This window comes from Oncorhynchus mykiss, chromosome 27, assembly GCF_013265735.2.
Source record: "Oncorhynchus mykiss isolate Arlee chromosome 27, USDA_OmykA_1.1, whole genome shotgun sequence".
NCBI classification, from domain to species: Eukaryota; Metazoa; Chordata; class Actinopteri; order Salmoniformes; family Salmonidae; genus Oncorhynchus; species Oncorhynchus mykiss.
In genome coordinates, this window is record NC_048591.1 from 27830428 (window position 1) to 27845831 (window position 15404).

At 42.6% G+C, this 15404-nt stretch overlaps 2 protein-coding genes across 2 annotated transcripts; both read right to left on the minus strand.

Moving 5' to 3' along the window:
• Nucleotides 1-6733: 6733 nt before the first annotated feature.
• On the minus strand, nucleotides 6734-8599 carry LOC118944702. The gene is made up of 3 exons (XM_036965078.1): nucleotides 7580-8599; nucleotides 7303-7390; nucleotides 6734-7037 (listed from the first exon to the last, which is right to left on the minus strand). The coding sequence occupies exons 1-3, from the start codon at nucleotides 8471-8473 to the stop codon at nucleotides 6886-6888; spliced, it is 1134 nt and encodes a 377-aa protein (XP_036820973.1). The 5' UTR covers nucleotides 8474-8599; the 3' UTR covers nucleotides 6734-6885.
• A 538-nt stretch (nucleotides 8600-9137) lies between these two features.
• Nucleotides 9138-13997, minus strand: LOC118944651. Its single transcript, XM_036964656.1, has 8 exons — nucleotides 13464-13997; nucleotides 12811-12912; nucleotides 12406-12463; nucleotides 12014-12161; nucleotides 11882-11918; nucleotides 11378-11649; nucleotides 9328-11129; nucleotides 9138-9157 (listed from the first exon to the last, which is right to left on the minus strand). The coding sequence occupies exons 1-8, from the start codon at nucleotides 13470-13472 to the stop codon at nucleotides 9138-9140; spliced, it is 2448 nt and encodes an 815-aa protein (XP_036820551.1). The 5' UTR covers nucleotides 13473-13997.
• Between the last annotated feature and the right edge of the window lie 1407 nt (nucleotides 13998-15404).

Below are 15404 nucleotides of genomic sequence, written 5' to 3' on the forward strand. Positions count from 1 at the left end.
GTATTTTGTGTGTCAGCTAACCACACCATATGTTATAGCAATCTGTCAGTCGATGACACAATGGATGACTTGGCACACAACCATTGGTTGATGCATGCAACACCTGAGCAGGGACACATTCTTTTCATAGCACTTCAATGCAAAGTAATTTTCGCAGAAGGTTTGGAGAGCATTTTCACTAACCCTAACCCTTTTCCTAACCTTAACCTCAGTTTCCTAACCTGCTACGAAAAATTAACTTCGATATTGAAGTGCCATGAAAAGAGATTTTCTCACATCTATACAGCACCTTCTAATCAGCAGGTTTGCATGGGCGAGAGTTTTGGCTTTCCATGGCGACATCACCATGTGTAAATTGGTTTATAGACCAACGACAAAGAGAGTGCCAATAACAGCTAGTTTTAATTTCCCCTCCACACTGACCACTCCCAGACAGTTCTAGCAAAATTATTGCTTGAGAAAGATTTTTTTTGCAAAAAATACATTTTTGACCATTTTCATCGTAATCTATTACAGTAAGGTACTTAATTGTTACCCAGAAATGATTTGATATTGATATAAAAACGTCTGCTTTGGGCCTTAAAAAGATATGTGCACTACATACTCAGAAATCACATATATTGACATTTTAGAATGTATTTTATCAAGAAAGTAAGTTATACATGTCTTTTTTAATCTTACTCTTAGTTGCAAATAATTAATTTGACTGTGGTTCATTTGATATTCAGCACAACCCTGTTTGATAACGTATAGTATTATAGTGACTTCTTGTGGTAAAATGTCAAACTCACAACTAAACTCATTAAAATGGAGGTTTTCTTTACCCTGTCTTATCAAACAGTGCAACATTTGACTGATGAAATAGCATTCTTCTAAAATTCTTACACTTCTAGATGCAAAATACAAGTCACTATTCCAATACTGTTTGATTCTGCCATTTTTGAAATACTATTTACAAATATGAGCGTAAATGTCTGAGATCGAGACACCAACATTTAACATTTCAGTTAAAAACCCTTTGGATAATATCAACATTAATTACTTAACATCTTTAACACACTTTCTCCAAGATCGCATAGCAGTTCAGACGTCTTTTGTCCTCGTCTTGTCGTGTCCTGTATATATATATATTTACAACTTTTTTCACATACATTTTATTTTCATTTTCCATCAACTCATCTTCTAAACACTCTCCTGCAACCAGCCTCACCAATTTATATTTATAAAAAAATATTATTTACCTCAGATCTGTAATCCTCCAAGAAGCTAGCCAGAAACTCCAAGAAGCTAGCCAGAAACTAGCCAGAAGCTAGCCAGGAGCTAGCCCAGTAGCTAATCCAGAAGCTAGTTAGCTTCTTTACTGGCAAATCGTTAGTATTCAGCTAACCACGGTTTGTGGTCATCAGCTATCCTTTAGCTCGAAAATCTATCGCCAGTTTTGTACGGCTCAGCGCGGCTCGGAACGGAACATACCGGACCAATTTTTCTCTCCATGTCCCTGGATTTCAACTGCTCTCTGGACATTCATACCCGGATCTCACAGCTAGCTAGCTGCTATCCGTGTGACAGTCGGCTTTCGTCGATTCCGGAGCAAACATCGATTGTTCCGGTGCTAGCCAGCTCCGTCAATCACTCCTGAGTTCCATCATTCACTCCTGGGCTGCAGTCACCTATCCGGACCCGTTTCACTGCCTACGCGGAGCCCCACCGGGCCTTCACAACTGGACTGCCGACGTTATCTACCTGAAGGAGATCCGGCTGGCTCCTCTGTCGCGACGTTACCTGAACGCCCATCTGCGGCCCGCTAACCGTTAGCTGTCTTACCGGCTGCTATCTGAATAGACAATCGGACAATTTATTTATTTTTATTATTATTATGTTTTCTTCTCGGGCCTCTATAACTATATCTATTGTTCTTATTTTTGTTGTTGTTGTGTGATTTGGATTAATCCCCTCTACCTCACGGAACCCCACTAATCTACTGACCGAATGCAAGAGGTGGCTAACAACAGACTCCATCCTATGCTAGCTTGCTACCGGTTGGCTTGGCTAGCTGTCTAAATCGCCGTGACCCTCAACCAACCTCTCCACTCACTGGACCCTTTTGATCACTCGACTAAGCATGCCTCTCCTTAATGTCAATATGTCTTGTCCATTGCTGTTCTGGTTAGTGTTTATTGGCTTATTTCACTGTAGAGCCTCTAGTCCTGCTCACTATACCTTATCCAACCTATTAGTTCCACCACCCACACATGCAATGACATCTCCTGGTTTCAATGATGTTTCTAGAGACAATATCTCTCTCTTCATCACTCAATACCTAGGTTTACCTCCACTGTATTCACATCCTACCTTACCTTTGTCTGTACATTATACCTTGATGCTATTTTATCGCCCCCAGAAACCTCCTTTTACTCTCTGTTCCAGACGTTCTAGACGACCAATTCTTATTGCTTTTAGTCACACCCTTATTCTACTCCTCCTATGTTCCTCTGGCGATGTAGAGGTGAATCCAGGCCCTGCAGTGCCTAGCTCCACTCCTATTCCCCAGGCGCTCTCTTTTGACGACTTCTGTAACCGTAATAGCCTTGGTTTCATGCATGTTAACATTAGAAGCCTCCTCCCTAAGTTTGTTCTATTCACTGCTTTAGCACACTCTGCCAACCCGGATGTTCTAGCTGTGTCTGAATCCTGGCTTAGGAAGACCACCAAAAATTCAGACATTTTAATTCCAAACTACAATATTTTCAGACAAGATAGAACTGCCAAAGGGGGCGGTGTTGCAATCTACTGCAAAGATAGCCTGCAGAGTTCTGTCCTACTATCCAGGTCTGTACCCAAACAATTTGAACTTCTACTTTTAAAAATCCACCTCTCTAAAAACAAGTCTCTCACCGTTGCCGCCTGCTATAGACCACCCTCTGCCCCCAGCTGTGCTCTGGACACCATATGTGAACTGATTGCCCCCCATCTATCTTCAGAGCTCGTGCTGCTAGGCAACCTAAACTGGAACATGCTTAACACCCCAGCCATCCTACAATCTAAACTTGATGCCCTCAATCTCACACAAATTATCAATGAACATACCAGGTACCTCCCCAAAGCCTTAAACATGGGCACCCTCATAGATATCATCCTAACCAACTTCCCCTCTAAATACACCTCTGCTGTCTTCAACCAAGATCTCAGCGATCACTGCCTCATTGCCTGCATCCGTAATGGGTCAGCGGTCAAACGACCTCCTCTCATCACTGTAAAACGCTCCCTGAAACACTTCAGCGAGCAGGCCTTTCTAATCGACCTGGCCGGGGTATCCTGGAAGGATATTGACCTCATCCCGTCAGTAGAGGATGCCTGGATATTTTTAAAAAAATGCCTTCCTAACCATCTTAAATAAACATGCCCCATTCAAGAAATTTAGAACCAGGAACAGATACAGCCCTTGGTTCTCCCCAGACCTGACTGCCCTTAACCAACACAAAAACATCCTATGGTGTTCTGCATTAGCATCGAACAGCCCCCGTGATATGCAGCTGTTCAGGGAAGCTAGAAACCATTATACACAGGCAGTTAGAAAAGCCAAGGCTAGCTTTTTCAAGCAGAAATTTGCTTCTTGCAACACTAACTCAAAAAAGTTCTGGGACACTGTAAAGTCCATGGAGAATAAGAACACCTCCTCCCAGCTGCCCACTGCACTGAAGATAGGAAACACTGTCACCACTGATAAATCCACCATAATTGAAAATTTCAATAAGCATTTTTCTACTGCTGGCCATGCTTTCCACCTGGCTACTCCTACCCCTGTCAACAGCACTGCGCCCCCAACAGCAACTCGCCCAAGCCTTCCCCATTTCTCCTTCTCCCAAATCCATTCAGCTGATGTTCTGAAAGAGCTGCAAAATCTGGACCCCTACAAATCAGCCGGGCTAGACAATCTGGACCCTTTCTTTCTAAAATTATCTGCCGAAATTGTTGCCACCCCTATTACTAGCCTGTTCAACCTCTCTTTCGTGTCGTCTGAGATTCCCAAAGATTGGAAAGCAGCTGCGGTCATCCCCCTCTTCAAAGGGGGGGACACTCTAGACCCAAACTGCTACAGACCTATATCTATCCTACCATGCCTTTCTAAGGTCTTCGAAAGCCAAGTCAACAAACAGATTACCGACCATTTTGAATCTCACCATACCTTCTCTGCTATGCAATCTGGTTTCAGAGCTGGTCATGGGTGCACCTCAGCCACGCTCAAGGTCCTAAACGATATCTTAACCGCCATCGATAAGAAACATTACTGTGCAGCCGTATTCATTGATCTGGCCAAGGCTTTCGACTCTGTCAATCACCACATCCTCATCGGCAGACTCAACAGCCTTGGTTTCTCAAATGATTGCCTCGCCTGGTTCACCAACTACTTCTCTGATAGAGTTCAGTGTGTCAAATCGGAGGGTCTGTTGTCCGGACCTCTGGCAGTCTCTATGGGGGTGCCACAGGGTTCAATTCTTGGACCGACTCTCTTCTCTGTATACATCAATGAGGTCGCTCTTGCTGCTGGTGAGTCTCTGATCCACCTCTACGCAGACGACACCATTCTGTATACTTCCGGCCCTTCTTTGGACACTGTGTTAACAACCCTCCAGGCAAGCTTCAATGCCATACAACTCTCCTTCCGTGGCCTCCAATTGCTCTTAAATACAAGTAAAACTAAATGCATGCTCTTCAACCGATCGCTACCTGCACCTACCCGCCTGTCCAACATCACTACTCTGGACGGCTCTGACTTAGAATACGTGGACAACTACAAATACTTAGGTGTCTGGTTAGACTGTAAACTCTCCTTCCAGACCCATATCAAACATCTCCAATCCAAAGTTAAATCTAGAATTTCCCACCTGTAGCACACGCTCCAGCAGGTATATCTCTCTAGTCACCCCCAAAACCAATTCTTTCTTTGGCCGCCTCTCTTTCCAGTTCTCTGCTGCCAATGACTGGAACGAACTACAAAAATCTCTGAAACTGGAAACACTTATCTCCCTCACTAGCTTTAAGCACCAACTGTCAGAGCAGCTCACAGATTACTGCACCTGTACATAGCCCACCTATAATTTAGCCCTATCAACTACCTCTTTCCCAACTGTATTTAATTTATTTATTTATTTTGCTCCTTTGCACCCCATTATTTTTATTTCTACTTTGCACATTCTTCCATTGCAAAACTACCATTCCAGTGTTTTACTTGCTATATTGTATTTACCTTGCCACCAAGGCCTTTTTTGCCTTTACCTCCCTTCTCACCTCATTTGCTCACATTGTATATAGACTTGTTTATACTTTATTATTGACTGTATGTTTGTTTTACTCCATGTGTAACTCTGTGTTGTTGTATCTGTCGAACTGCTTTGCTTTATCTTGGCCAGGTCGCAATTGTAAATGAGAACTTGTTCTCAACTTGCCTACCTGGTTAAATAAAGGTAAAATAAATAAATAAAATAAACATACACACCATGTAAATATCAATAAACAGAGGAACACATGCTACAAATAGTTAGTGACTACCTACCAGTCAATTAAATTAGATTATTCAGAAAAATAACATTGTTATAAGAGACAAATTGCCTTTAGACAACATAAATGACTGCATCTGGACACAGGTCAAAACTACTCTGACGAGCTCAAGTTACCAGCTATGTATGGTTTCAACACTTACATTTATTGAGTTATTGAAAAGTATCCTACAAACATTGTTCGAATGTGAAAGTGATCAGGTTTTCTGAAACAGGTGTGTTTGTATTGAAGAACCCTGAGATTGTGGACAGTAGGACTTGTGTGAACAGGTGTGAACAGACTGAAGATAATGATGTTTTCCTTTCTCTGTCTTTCAAAACTCAGGAACAGTTTGAATGTTTTTTTATTGTAATTTAAACAATGGTATGGATGATTAAGCTGGATCTTTCTCTCTGAATCAGGAGTGCACTTTCATTCACCCGTGCGTCGCTTGTTGAGGTCGAAGGTAAAAGCTAAGAGGATACACACAAACATTGACCATATAATGTAATGTTGTTACATGTAACTAACTAGCTTGACTTGCCACCGTGTGAAACATGTATGCTACCATATGTTACTAAAAAGAGCTGACAATATTATAAAATGTAATCCAGGAGTTTATGTTTGAATTCTGGTTCTCTCACAACACAAGTCACTCAGAAAAGCATCTGTAGGCAGAAGCATGCTACATGTACATTTGGCATTTGAAAAAACTACAGCTGTGCTATGCTACCGGATGCAAAATGTATCTGTATCATAAAAGTGTAGTGCAATATTCCCTTTTCTTGCCACACACACATACTCTCTCTCTCACTAGGGACAAATGTTTTGGCTACTTGTCCAGAGAGGTTTGAGCTTTAGAAGTGGATCTGCAGCAAAAGTAGACCTTTATTGCCATCTACAGGTCAAAGGTCAGACTGGAATTCAGTAAAATGTAAACATGGGCGATCCACAGAAAATGGAAATGTGTGTGTTTGTTTGAGAAGTTAAACCAGTTAATTCCCTTATAACTGAGTGTCCTGCATCATGTATTATTTTATTGGTTGTAAATTAAATACTGTTTATTTTACAGTACATGTATTTTACACTGAATCATTGATATATGGTTGAATGTTGGTTGTGGGACATATCTGAAGTACTATGTGTATGTGTTCAATGGGTGCATGTTCTATACATTATTCAGGACAACATTACTTTGTTAAGCCTACACCGTGACTATGACTGCATAATAAACTAAACTAAATATACTATGTATTTTCTAATCAAATGTGTTAACAGGGCAACACTAAAGAAGACAAAGGCCATCAATTCAATGCAAATATTACTGTATTAAAGGAAATTGTTGTATTAAGCTTGCTTTGAAAACCGTTTGAATGGCTTGGATAAGCCTATGGAGATGGTGGAAAACATCCTGATTAGAAGGGGACGTTTGCGAGGCTTCTCCTGTTGAGAGGTGGAGGGAAGACCCTCTGGGAGTCCAAATGTGGCAGGATGTGCCACTATGTTGGGCGACAGAAGAGAGAGAGAGTTGACATGCACCTTCATTTAGAAATGATGGTATATTGTATTCTTAGTTTCAACTCATTATTACTTTCACAAATAAATGAGAACCAGAATCTTGAGATTTGGAAACTATAAATAATTTTACATAAGAGATTACTATCGATAATATATAATGTACTGTATATAGGGTTTAATATTTTTGCAATAGCAGCTTTGTACACCAATATCTCAAACAGTAAATGTCCTGCTGTATGGACTTACACATGATATCTTCAGCAGTAGTCTGGTCTTTGGATTCAGAATGGCGGGAATTCTTATTGGAATCCTTCTTGTTTCCCATCATGAATGGCTAAAACAAAAACATGTCAAAACAACTGTCACAGCAGAACAATCTCACGGTAATAACGATCACATCTTACACACCAGCACAACAAGATTTATAAATGGTTTTGGAATTAATGGATGGTTTTACATTTTCTCTAAATAACATTGTTTACTCACATTGACACAATTGTTAACTTAAATAAGTGTGATGTACCTTTAAGTTGAATTTCAGTCTGGCAAGCCTTTGTAGGAAAGACAGCTTCCCTCTGGTAGCCTTCACATCTTCAGCCATGAGAAGAGCTTCTGGCCTGGTGGTTTCAAAAGATGTTCTTGAGGCTGCTCTTGATGCCTCGTTACAACTGTGGAGAAGCTCCTTGCTCAATGACTTCACAAGAATCCTATTGAAAGTGGAGTCCTGAGTCGACACGGCCAGTTGGAGTATTTTCTCTGAGCCAAACTCCTTCAACAGATGTTTGTAGACGGTGCTGTATACTTTGTGACTCTTCAGGTTCTTGGGATAAGCTTGGGTCTCAGAGCAGCCTGACCATGCACAGAAGGCAGCTATAACTTTTGGAATCAGGTCTTGTGACGTGCGTGTGACCTCAGTTGGGTACAGATCAGTTTGGGTTTGGATTTTTGACAGAAGTCTCACCACTAACATGCTGATGAGGCCGGTGAAGTCATCATCACCGACTAAGTTGTCAGTGGATGGGGTTGAAAGCGAGGCAACATCCGGGCTGGTTGAATTCTGATCACAAACAATGCTCTGAGGTACACCGAAACAACTGATGGTATCCCTTTCCTCAGCATCTATGTTGGCCTCAAAGCCTCGTGCAGCATTGGAGGTCCCACTTGTTGTCATGCTGATGGCGGAGAAAGATGGCAGAGGGTAGGACTTACCACTCAGTAGACTGCCTATATCAGTTACAGTTCCGGTTGGAGATGACCCTCTGCTTTGTGCATCAGAAACCACAGAGTCCATGACCTGGCTTACCATTACTTTGGTAAACAGGCTGACTGTGTCACTAAATGCTGATGTAGAAAAAGAGCATGAAATCCTATCTTCAGATACGCTAGCCGGCACACTAACTCCCTGAGCCAAACTCATTGAAGCTGTAGAGGGCACAAGGCTAGGAAGCAAGAGGCGCTTCACAGACTCCTCTGCAAAAAGCTGAACCAGCTTGTAAGCTGTGGGCTTCCCCACCGTCTTGTCATTCCTCTTCAGCTCAGTAAGGACTGTATCGGATGCACTCTTTCCAGCCACCACTGTCAGAACCAGAGGGGTCAAGTTGCTCTCAGAAATGATGCGGTTGACTTGGTGAGTAAGATCACGTGAGAGAGCACCAATCCTACCCTGAGATATGAGCTCCTCCAGTCTTGCTATTGCAGCTGATAGATCAGGGTGGAATGCAACCTCCCCTTCTTCCTCTGGATGTACCTCCTTTATGATGGTATCCACTATTGCAGACATGCTTTCCCTGGCATCACACACCGATGTTTTTGGCTTAGTAGATTTGCCCATGTCGATGACTGAGCATCTCACAATGGGCTGAGTAATACTCTCTGGTAAATCAGAAGAGATGGGAGTGCCAGGGAGTGAAAATTCCCACTCTGACTTCTTTGATCTGGCAGATGAGGATGACAACGAGGAGGAAGAACGCTGTGGCGCTTGATAGATCAGTTCCTCACCACATTCACTGCTTACCCTTTCAACATCCTTCAGCATCATTCCAACCACATTCTCTATTTGTGAAAGCGCAGTCACCGTTTGGTCAGATTTTGACAGCTCTTTCTGAATTGAAACCAGAATATGGCTGAGGGTCTTTTTGGCTTGAGCCGTTGTTGCTTTGACTTGATTTTGCCATGTAAAATAATTCCTCATCTTTGTCTTCACATTGTGGTAAATAGTCTTTGCAGTTGTCCAGATCTTCTTCTCAGATACTTCCAAACCAGACTGTGAGCCTTTGGGTGTGGCCTCAGTGTACTCTGAGGTTTTCTCATCACTCTGTTGAAGCATAGAGTCTGCCTGCCATAGAGTAGTAGAAGACTCTGTGGGTGGGAAAAGGCTCTTCATGTCATTTGTAATTGATCCAACGATTTCAAAAGCAGTTATATCTGTATGCCTTAAGGAAATTGTTGATTTTGCTGGCAACATCTGAGAATCTGTCTGGCTGGAACTGACTTTGCTGGGAAAGCTACTGACTGATTTGATCAGTATTTTTCGCACTTCGTTGGTAGCGTTCATCTGGAACTCCTCACTGGAGAGTTTCTCAATGACTGAGGCTGGAGTATCTCTTAATCCTTCCAACCATGAAGAACCAGACACAGGCATGTCTTCTAGATAAGACATGACACTGTCCAAAAAGCCACAGACTTCAAGGGAGTTGTAAGAGGAACCCTCTGCAACAGATGATGTGCATTCCAAATCTGCCACCTCTGACCTATACATGGTCACAATCTGGGACAAGACCTCTTTGGTGCAGGGCACCATGTTGGAATCACAGAGAGACAGTAATGGTTGAGAGTTCTCACTTTGGCATTTACGGAGAGAACCAAGTCCTGTTGAGTTGACCACTTGCAGTATTGCCTCACTCTTACTGGTTTCAGGTTGCTCTGGTGTTTTCTCTCCTACAGAGTCAGTTGAATCACATCCATCAGATAAAGAAGATGAACTACGTTCTGATATAGGGGATTCACTCCTACATGGGGAAGGCAAGCTCAGGATTGAAACAGGCAGATCACTGGAGTCAGTATGCTCCAGAAGCACAGCACTGGAGTCAGCTTTTTCCATAAGTTCTTCCCCTTGGACTGGAGCTCCACCCATTCTGAGGAACAATGTCTCCAGCTTTGCCTGAAGTCTCTCGCAGAGTCTACGAGCTGCATGGAAGGGTTTCCGCTTTGTCGTACAGTGTCCCACTTGGGTATCTCTCTGGGTGCTTGTTGGCTGATCTAATTCAGCATACTGCACAATGTCCTTGACATCTTCAACAAAGTTATCAATTATTTTTGATGCCTCAGATTCTACTTTGGTCTGTATGAGCTCAGTGGCCGCAGAATCAAGGATCCTGTCAGATGGGCTAGATGCATTCATCAAGCTTGGAGTGGTACTAAACGAATGAGAAGGTTGAACCATACCAGAGATATCGCTCATTAACCTTCTCACAAGAATTTCACTCACAGCCTTTGAGGCTTTGGTCTTGTACTTCACACTAAACAGAGTGCCAAGATTTTGCATCATTGCTTTGCAAGATGTACATATTATGTTCAGCTCCTCTGGAACAGGAGAGTCTTCAACATCCAGGTGCTCCACTACAAGGTCACTGCCAGATGCCAACATTTTAACTTTCACAGCCACTTCTCGAAAAACCTTAGCCAATTCCGGATCTTCTTTTTCCAATTCACCCACCATCTCTGCGATAACAGTCATCACTTCTTCTGTTGCAGGTGGAATGCATGACTCTAATACAGAGGTAGAGCTCTGGTCCTCTGGGGTGGTGTGATCATCAAAACATTTCTGGACCATGTTGACCATTTGTTCAGCGGCCTGGGTACCAGAAGAAATAGGGGAGGACCGCCCTGAAATGGCTCTGCTGATGGTCGCAGAGAGGGCAGAGTTAAGCTGTTCGACCACCACCTTGATAAGACCAACAGTCAGCTCAGGTGGGCAAGAGGACAGGATATTATGATCAGACAGTTGCTCCTGGACACTTTTGATGATTCTGTCCTCTGTCATTCCCAGGAGGACTTTCACTGAGGTCTGGGAACTTTAAAACGAACAAGCAAAGCATGATAATTCCTGTCTTAACTTGGCAAATCGGTCAAGAGTTGTAATTTTAGTATTCTAAATATCTACATGTCCTTTTGATCGCTTTACATGCTCATTCATTTGAATATGCTCAAAGGCTGATACATTACATTTTGTACTACATCAGATAGAGTAAATTGCATTGGCTAACACTGGGATAGATGATCTCGGTGAAATCCATACATGAAAACCTTGAGGGGAACATACCTCTTAGAAGAGGGTGTTAGGGACCTGAGATGTTGAGCATTATACATTTTCTTCGCCAGATATCTAACTTCCTGGATGAGCTCCAGTCTTTCCTGATCAAAGGCAGCAAAGGATCTTGCACTGCCATCCCTCTTGGGTGAGTCAGTGTCGTCGTCAGCAAAGTCCTTTACCCCAAGTACGCGGGCCAGGGCTGGCAGCAGGATCTGCAGGGTGGTCTGTGCGATGAAGGTTACAATTGTCTTGCACAATTTGGCAAGCTGTTCCTTCGTCATCTGTTTTGAACAAACAGAACAAAAACAGTCTTTTCAATGGAACTGTGATGTAAAGTATTCTAGATCGAACAGAATGCATTTGATCAACATTGTTATTCTTGTCTGTGACTGAATTCAAAGTTTGATGAAGTCTGACAGAGAACATGAATAACAGAATATGACTTGATGGCTAATCTCTGAATTCAACAGATCATTGACACGTCAAAGGTCAAAGGCAGGTAGGGAAACTTACAGGGTTTTTTAGTCCTTTGTAGATCACTTGCCACTGCCTAGAAAATTTAAAATAAGTGTTTTAGTTAGTGTTTAGTTCCCACTGCACAATATTTCATAAATGTTGAACATTACAGAAAAACCTTTAACATACTCATCAGTAAGATTGCGCAGGAATGAGATGAGGATTGGGTAGGAGTATTCCATCTCATCCTTGTTGCCTGGGCCGAATGCAGCCTGAACAGCTTTCTTCTCCAGGAGCTCAATTACAGATCCTCTATCCAGGTGTTTATTCCTGGAGACTAAAGATGTGATTGCCGTAGAGGAAGTAGAAACAAAATTAAAGAGAAATCAGACGTTTTATCTCTTAATACTCTGATTTCATTGTTTAAGGGTTTTAGAATAGGCCTATTTGAATAAAGCTATCTATGTGACCTTTCTTACTGATTACAGTAGACTACAGTTTCATTGAAAATGGATAGCACAACCTGCACATCACAGACAGAATAGAGAAACAATGTAGTACTACAGAGGTAAATCTCTGACCTGCATCGTTGTCAGTGCCCAGCTTCCTTGACTTCTTGCCACTCCTCTTACTTTTTGCCTAGGATAGAACAGAACAGATTCCAGAGCTCAAATGATGGCAGACATGTAACACCAGGGCCCGTATACATAAAGTTCATCAGATACGGAGTGTGCTCAACCTTGCCCAAATAATTGTATTCATTATGATCTCAAATGCAAAACTGATCCTAGATAAGCACTCCTACTCTGAGACAATTTATGAATAGGCTATGGGCCAGGTCAAAGCAGCTCTTAAAACACGTTTTGAAAACAGCTACTACATATGTTGTTATCTGAGATATATAGATATCTATGGTATGGCTGCTATCAGGTACAGAGTGTAACCCAGTAGGCCTATTATGTGCTCTGTCACTCCTGCCATCTTACCTTCCTTCCCTTCTTGGCCTCCTCTTTGGGCGTGGCCACCGGTTCTTCCTCAACAACTTCCTTTCCTTCCCTCTGAGGATCACCATCCTCCCTCTGTGCTACCTGAAGGACAGACATTCCAATAAGTAATAATATGTCACTGTCAGAGTAGATCTGTGCAGAGGACATCATAAATAGAGCTACAGCCATATCAGCGCTAAGCTGGTGACTTTATAAAGAATGGTACATTTGCTTTACAATATGTTATAGCTTTTTACAAGAAATATCCGCTTATATTGCTTTACCCTTTTTTACTTTCCCCCAATATTGTATGAAGTAATTTAGCTTACCCTTTCTTCATCCATTCAAGCTATTTTATATCTCAAAAAGCATGTCCTTGTCTGTGTTGGTTACATTCAAGTTGAGTTCAGGTCGAGAGTGAGGACAATATTGCAGGCAGGGACTGTAATTTAGGGCTACATGCTACGTCATGGAACGTTAGACCTTTATGACATCACAAATAGTATTTTTAGGAAGAGCGCGGGAAAGGTTACTTGCCTACTCAGTAGGACTAGCTAATATTGACAGAAATTTCCCCGTCAAACGTTTTCGATTGCCTTCCATCGAACATGGTCCTGCCTTTGCAATATTGTCTCTCTTGTGGGTTTACTTACGTATGACATGTAGGCTTACTGTGTCGGATCAAGTTGATTGATCTGTCCTAGTCAGCCTTAGGTTGAACCCAAAATCTTCTGGGAAATATTTGTTAATAATATTCATTTCAATATCGTTTTATTCTTTGATTTAGTCCCAATCCAATCCTATTGTTGGCTGCCAATCCCCACCAAATATGTCATTGTAGGACATACTGTAGCGGGAGAAAGTGAGAGCTGCAACGCGGACGCGTTCGGTGGCTCCTTCAGTGCAGAGGCAAGCGCGTATGCCAGTGCCACTAAAGCCCGGGCTTGTGAGGCAGTAGTCTACAACGCTGACAGGCAACACCTTGTCATTTTATTAACTCACTAGAATTACCTTGTCTTCTTCATTCATTTCGATTGCACTTCCTTTCGTGGTGAAATTAGTTTTGATTACTATTAACTTTAATCTACAGAGTTTAAGTGTTTATGTTGCCCACGTCATCATGTGATGCTGTGAGCAAACAATTTATGCCCAGCCTTCCTAGATAGGCCTGGGCTGCATAACACTATGAATCTGGGAAGACATAACACTTAAAAAAAAAGTTTTACAGTGCAAAAATAGCGTAGGCCTACTTGTGTACTATTCAAATCCACACTAAAGCCACACCTCTTCACACAGACGTACCCAGATTCTGTTGTTTTAGCTTTAACCTCTGTTAAATTCACTTCCCTGGTTAATCTGTCATCATGTTTCGTGTTCTCCATGGTTAATCTGTCTCTATGTTTAGTGCACTTTAATATAGCCTGTTTACTTATTTGAATGTTTGATTATATTGCTTTTTATCCTGCAGATTTTGTTGTGGATTTAAATTGACTTTGGGTGTCTTGAAAATCACTTAAAATAGCACTGTTGGGGATCACGTGACCCTTGGACGAGATGGCCGCATGAACTAAGAGCTCCGCACAAGTAGTTTCCAATTCCTAATCTTACCTCCACTCCAAGTTCAAACTCATTTAGCTTTAGTAAGAAAAAGTCATGGCGGCGACACTACAGGTGACATTTTTACCCGGACTCGAGTATTAGCGACGGAAAAAGCCTCCAAGAAGAAGCTAGCTTCAGAAAAAACTAGCGCCATTAGCCAGGAGCAAGAGAACCCGCTCCCCCACGAGGCACAACGAATGCCAACCTCGCACTCTGTCGAAGACATCCTTTCTGAGTTGAGATCCCAACGTACAGAACTAAACACTAAATTAGATGCCATTAACTCTCAGCTCAGTGCGATAGGGGGCATGGTGACAATCCTGGAAAACGCTTTGCCTGACATCGACAACAAGATAACCATAAACGCGGGGCGGGGCGCCTGGACGAGGCAGAGGGGCGAATCCTATCCATGGAAAACTTATTGACAGATGCCATGGAAACAATAGCATATGCTAAAAAGAAAATCGAGCATCTGGAAGAGAAAACAGAGGACCTGGAAAACAGGGGGCGAAGGAATAATTGTGTTCTATTCAATCTGGGCGAAAAAGAAGAGGGAAACATGCCACTGATCCGCTACCTGCAAGACAAACTTCCCGAGTGGCTCCACATGTCCACCGACAGGCCCATAGAACTCGAGAGAGCTCACCGAGCACTGAGGCCCCCACCAGCAGCCAGACAACCACCGCGCCCAATCACCATACGTTTCCTGAGATTCACCGACAAGGAACGAGTCCTACAGGCGGCGAAAAACAACACCATCACAGTGGGAAACGCCAAACTCGCTTTACACCAGGACCTGTCAGCTGGAATGCGCCGAGAATTTGACGAAGTGAAGAAATACTCCATTGACCGAGGCATCTTCAGGGGATTCAAATACCCAAACGAGCTCAGGATTCTTCACCAAGGAGCCTTGCGACACTTCAAAACTCCCGAAGAGGCAAAACGTTTTTTGAAAGACAATCCTGGCCAATGAGAAACAGACCAATGACTAAATG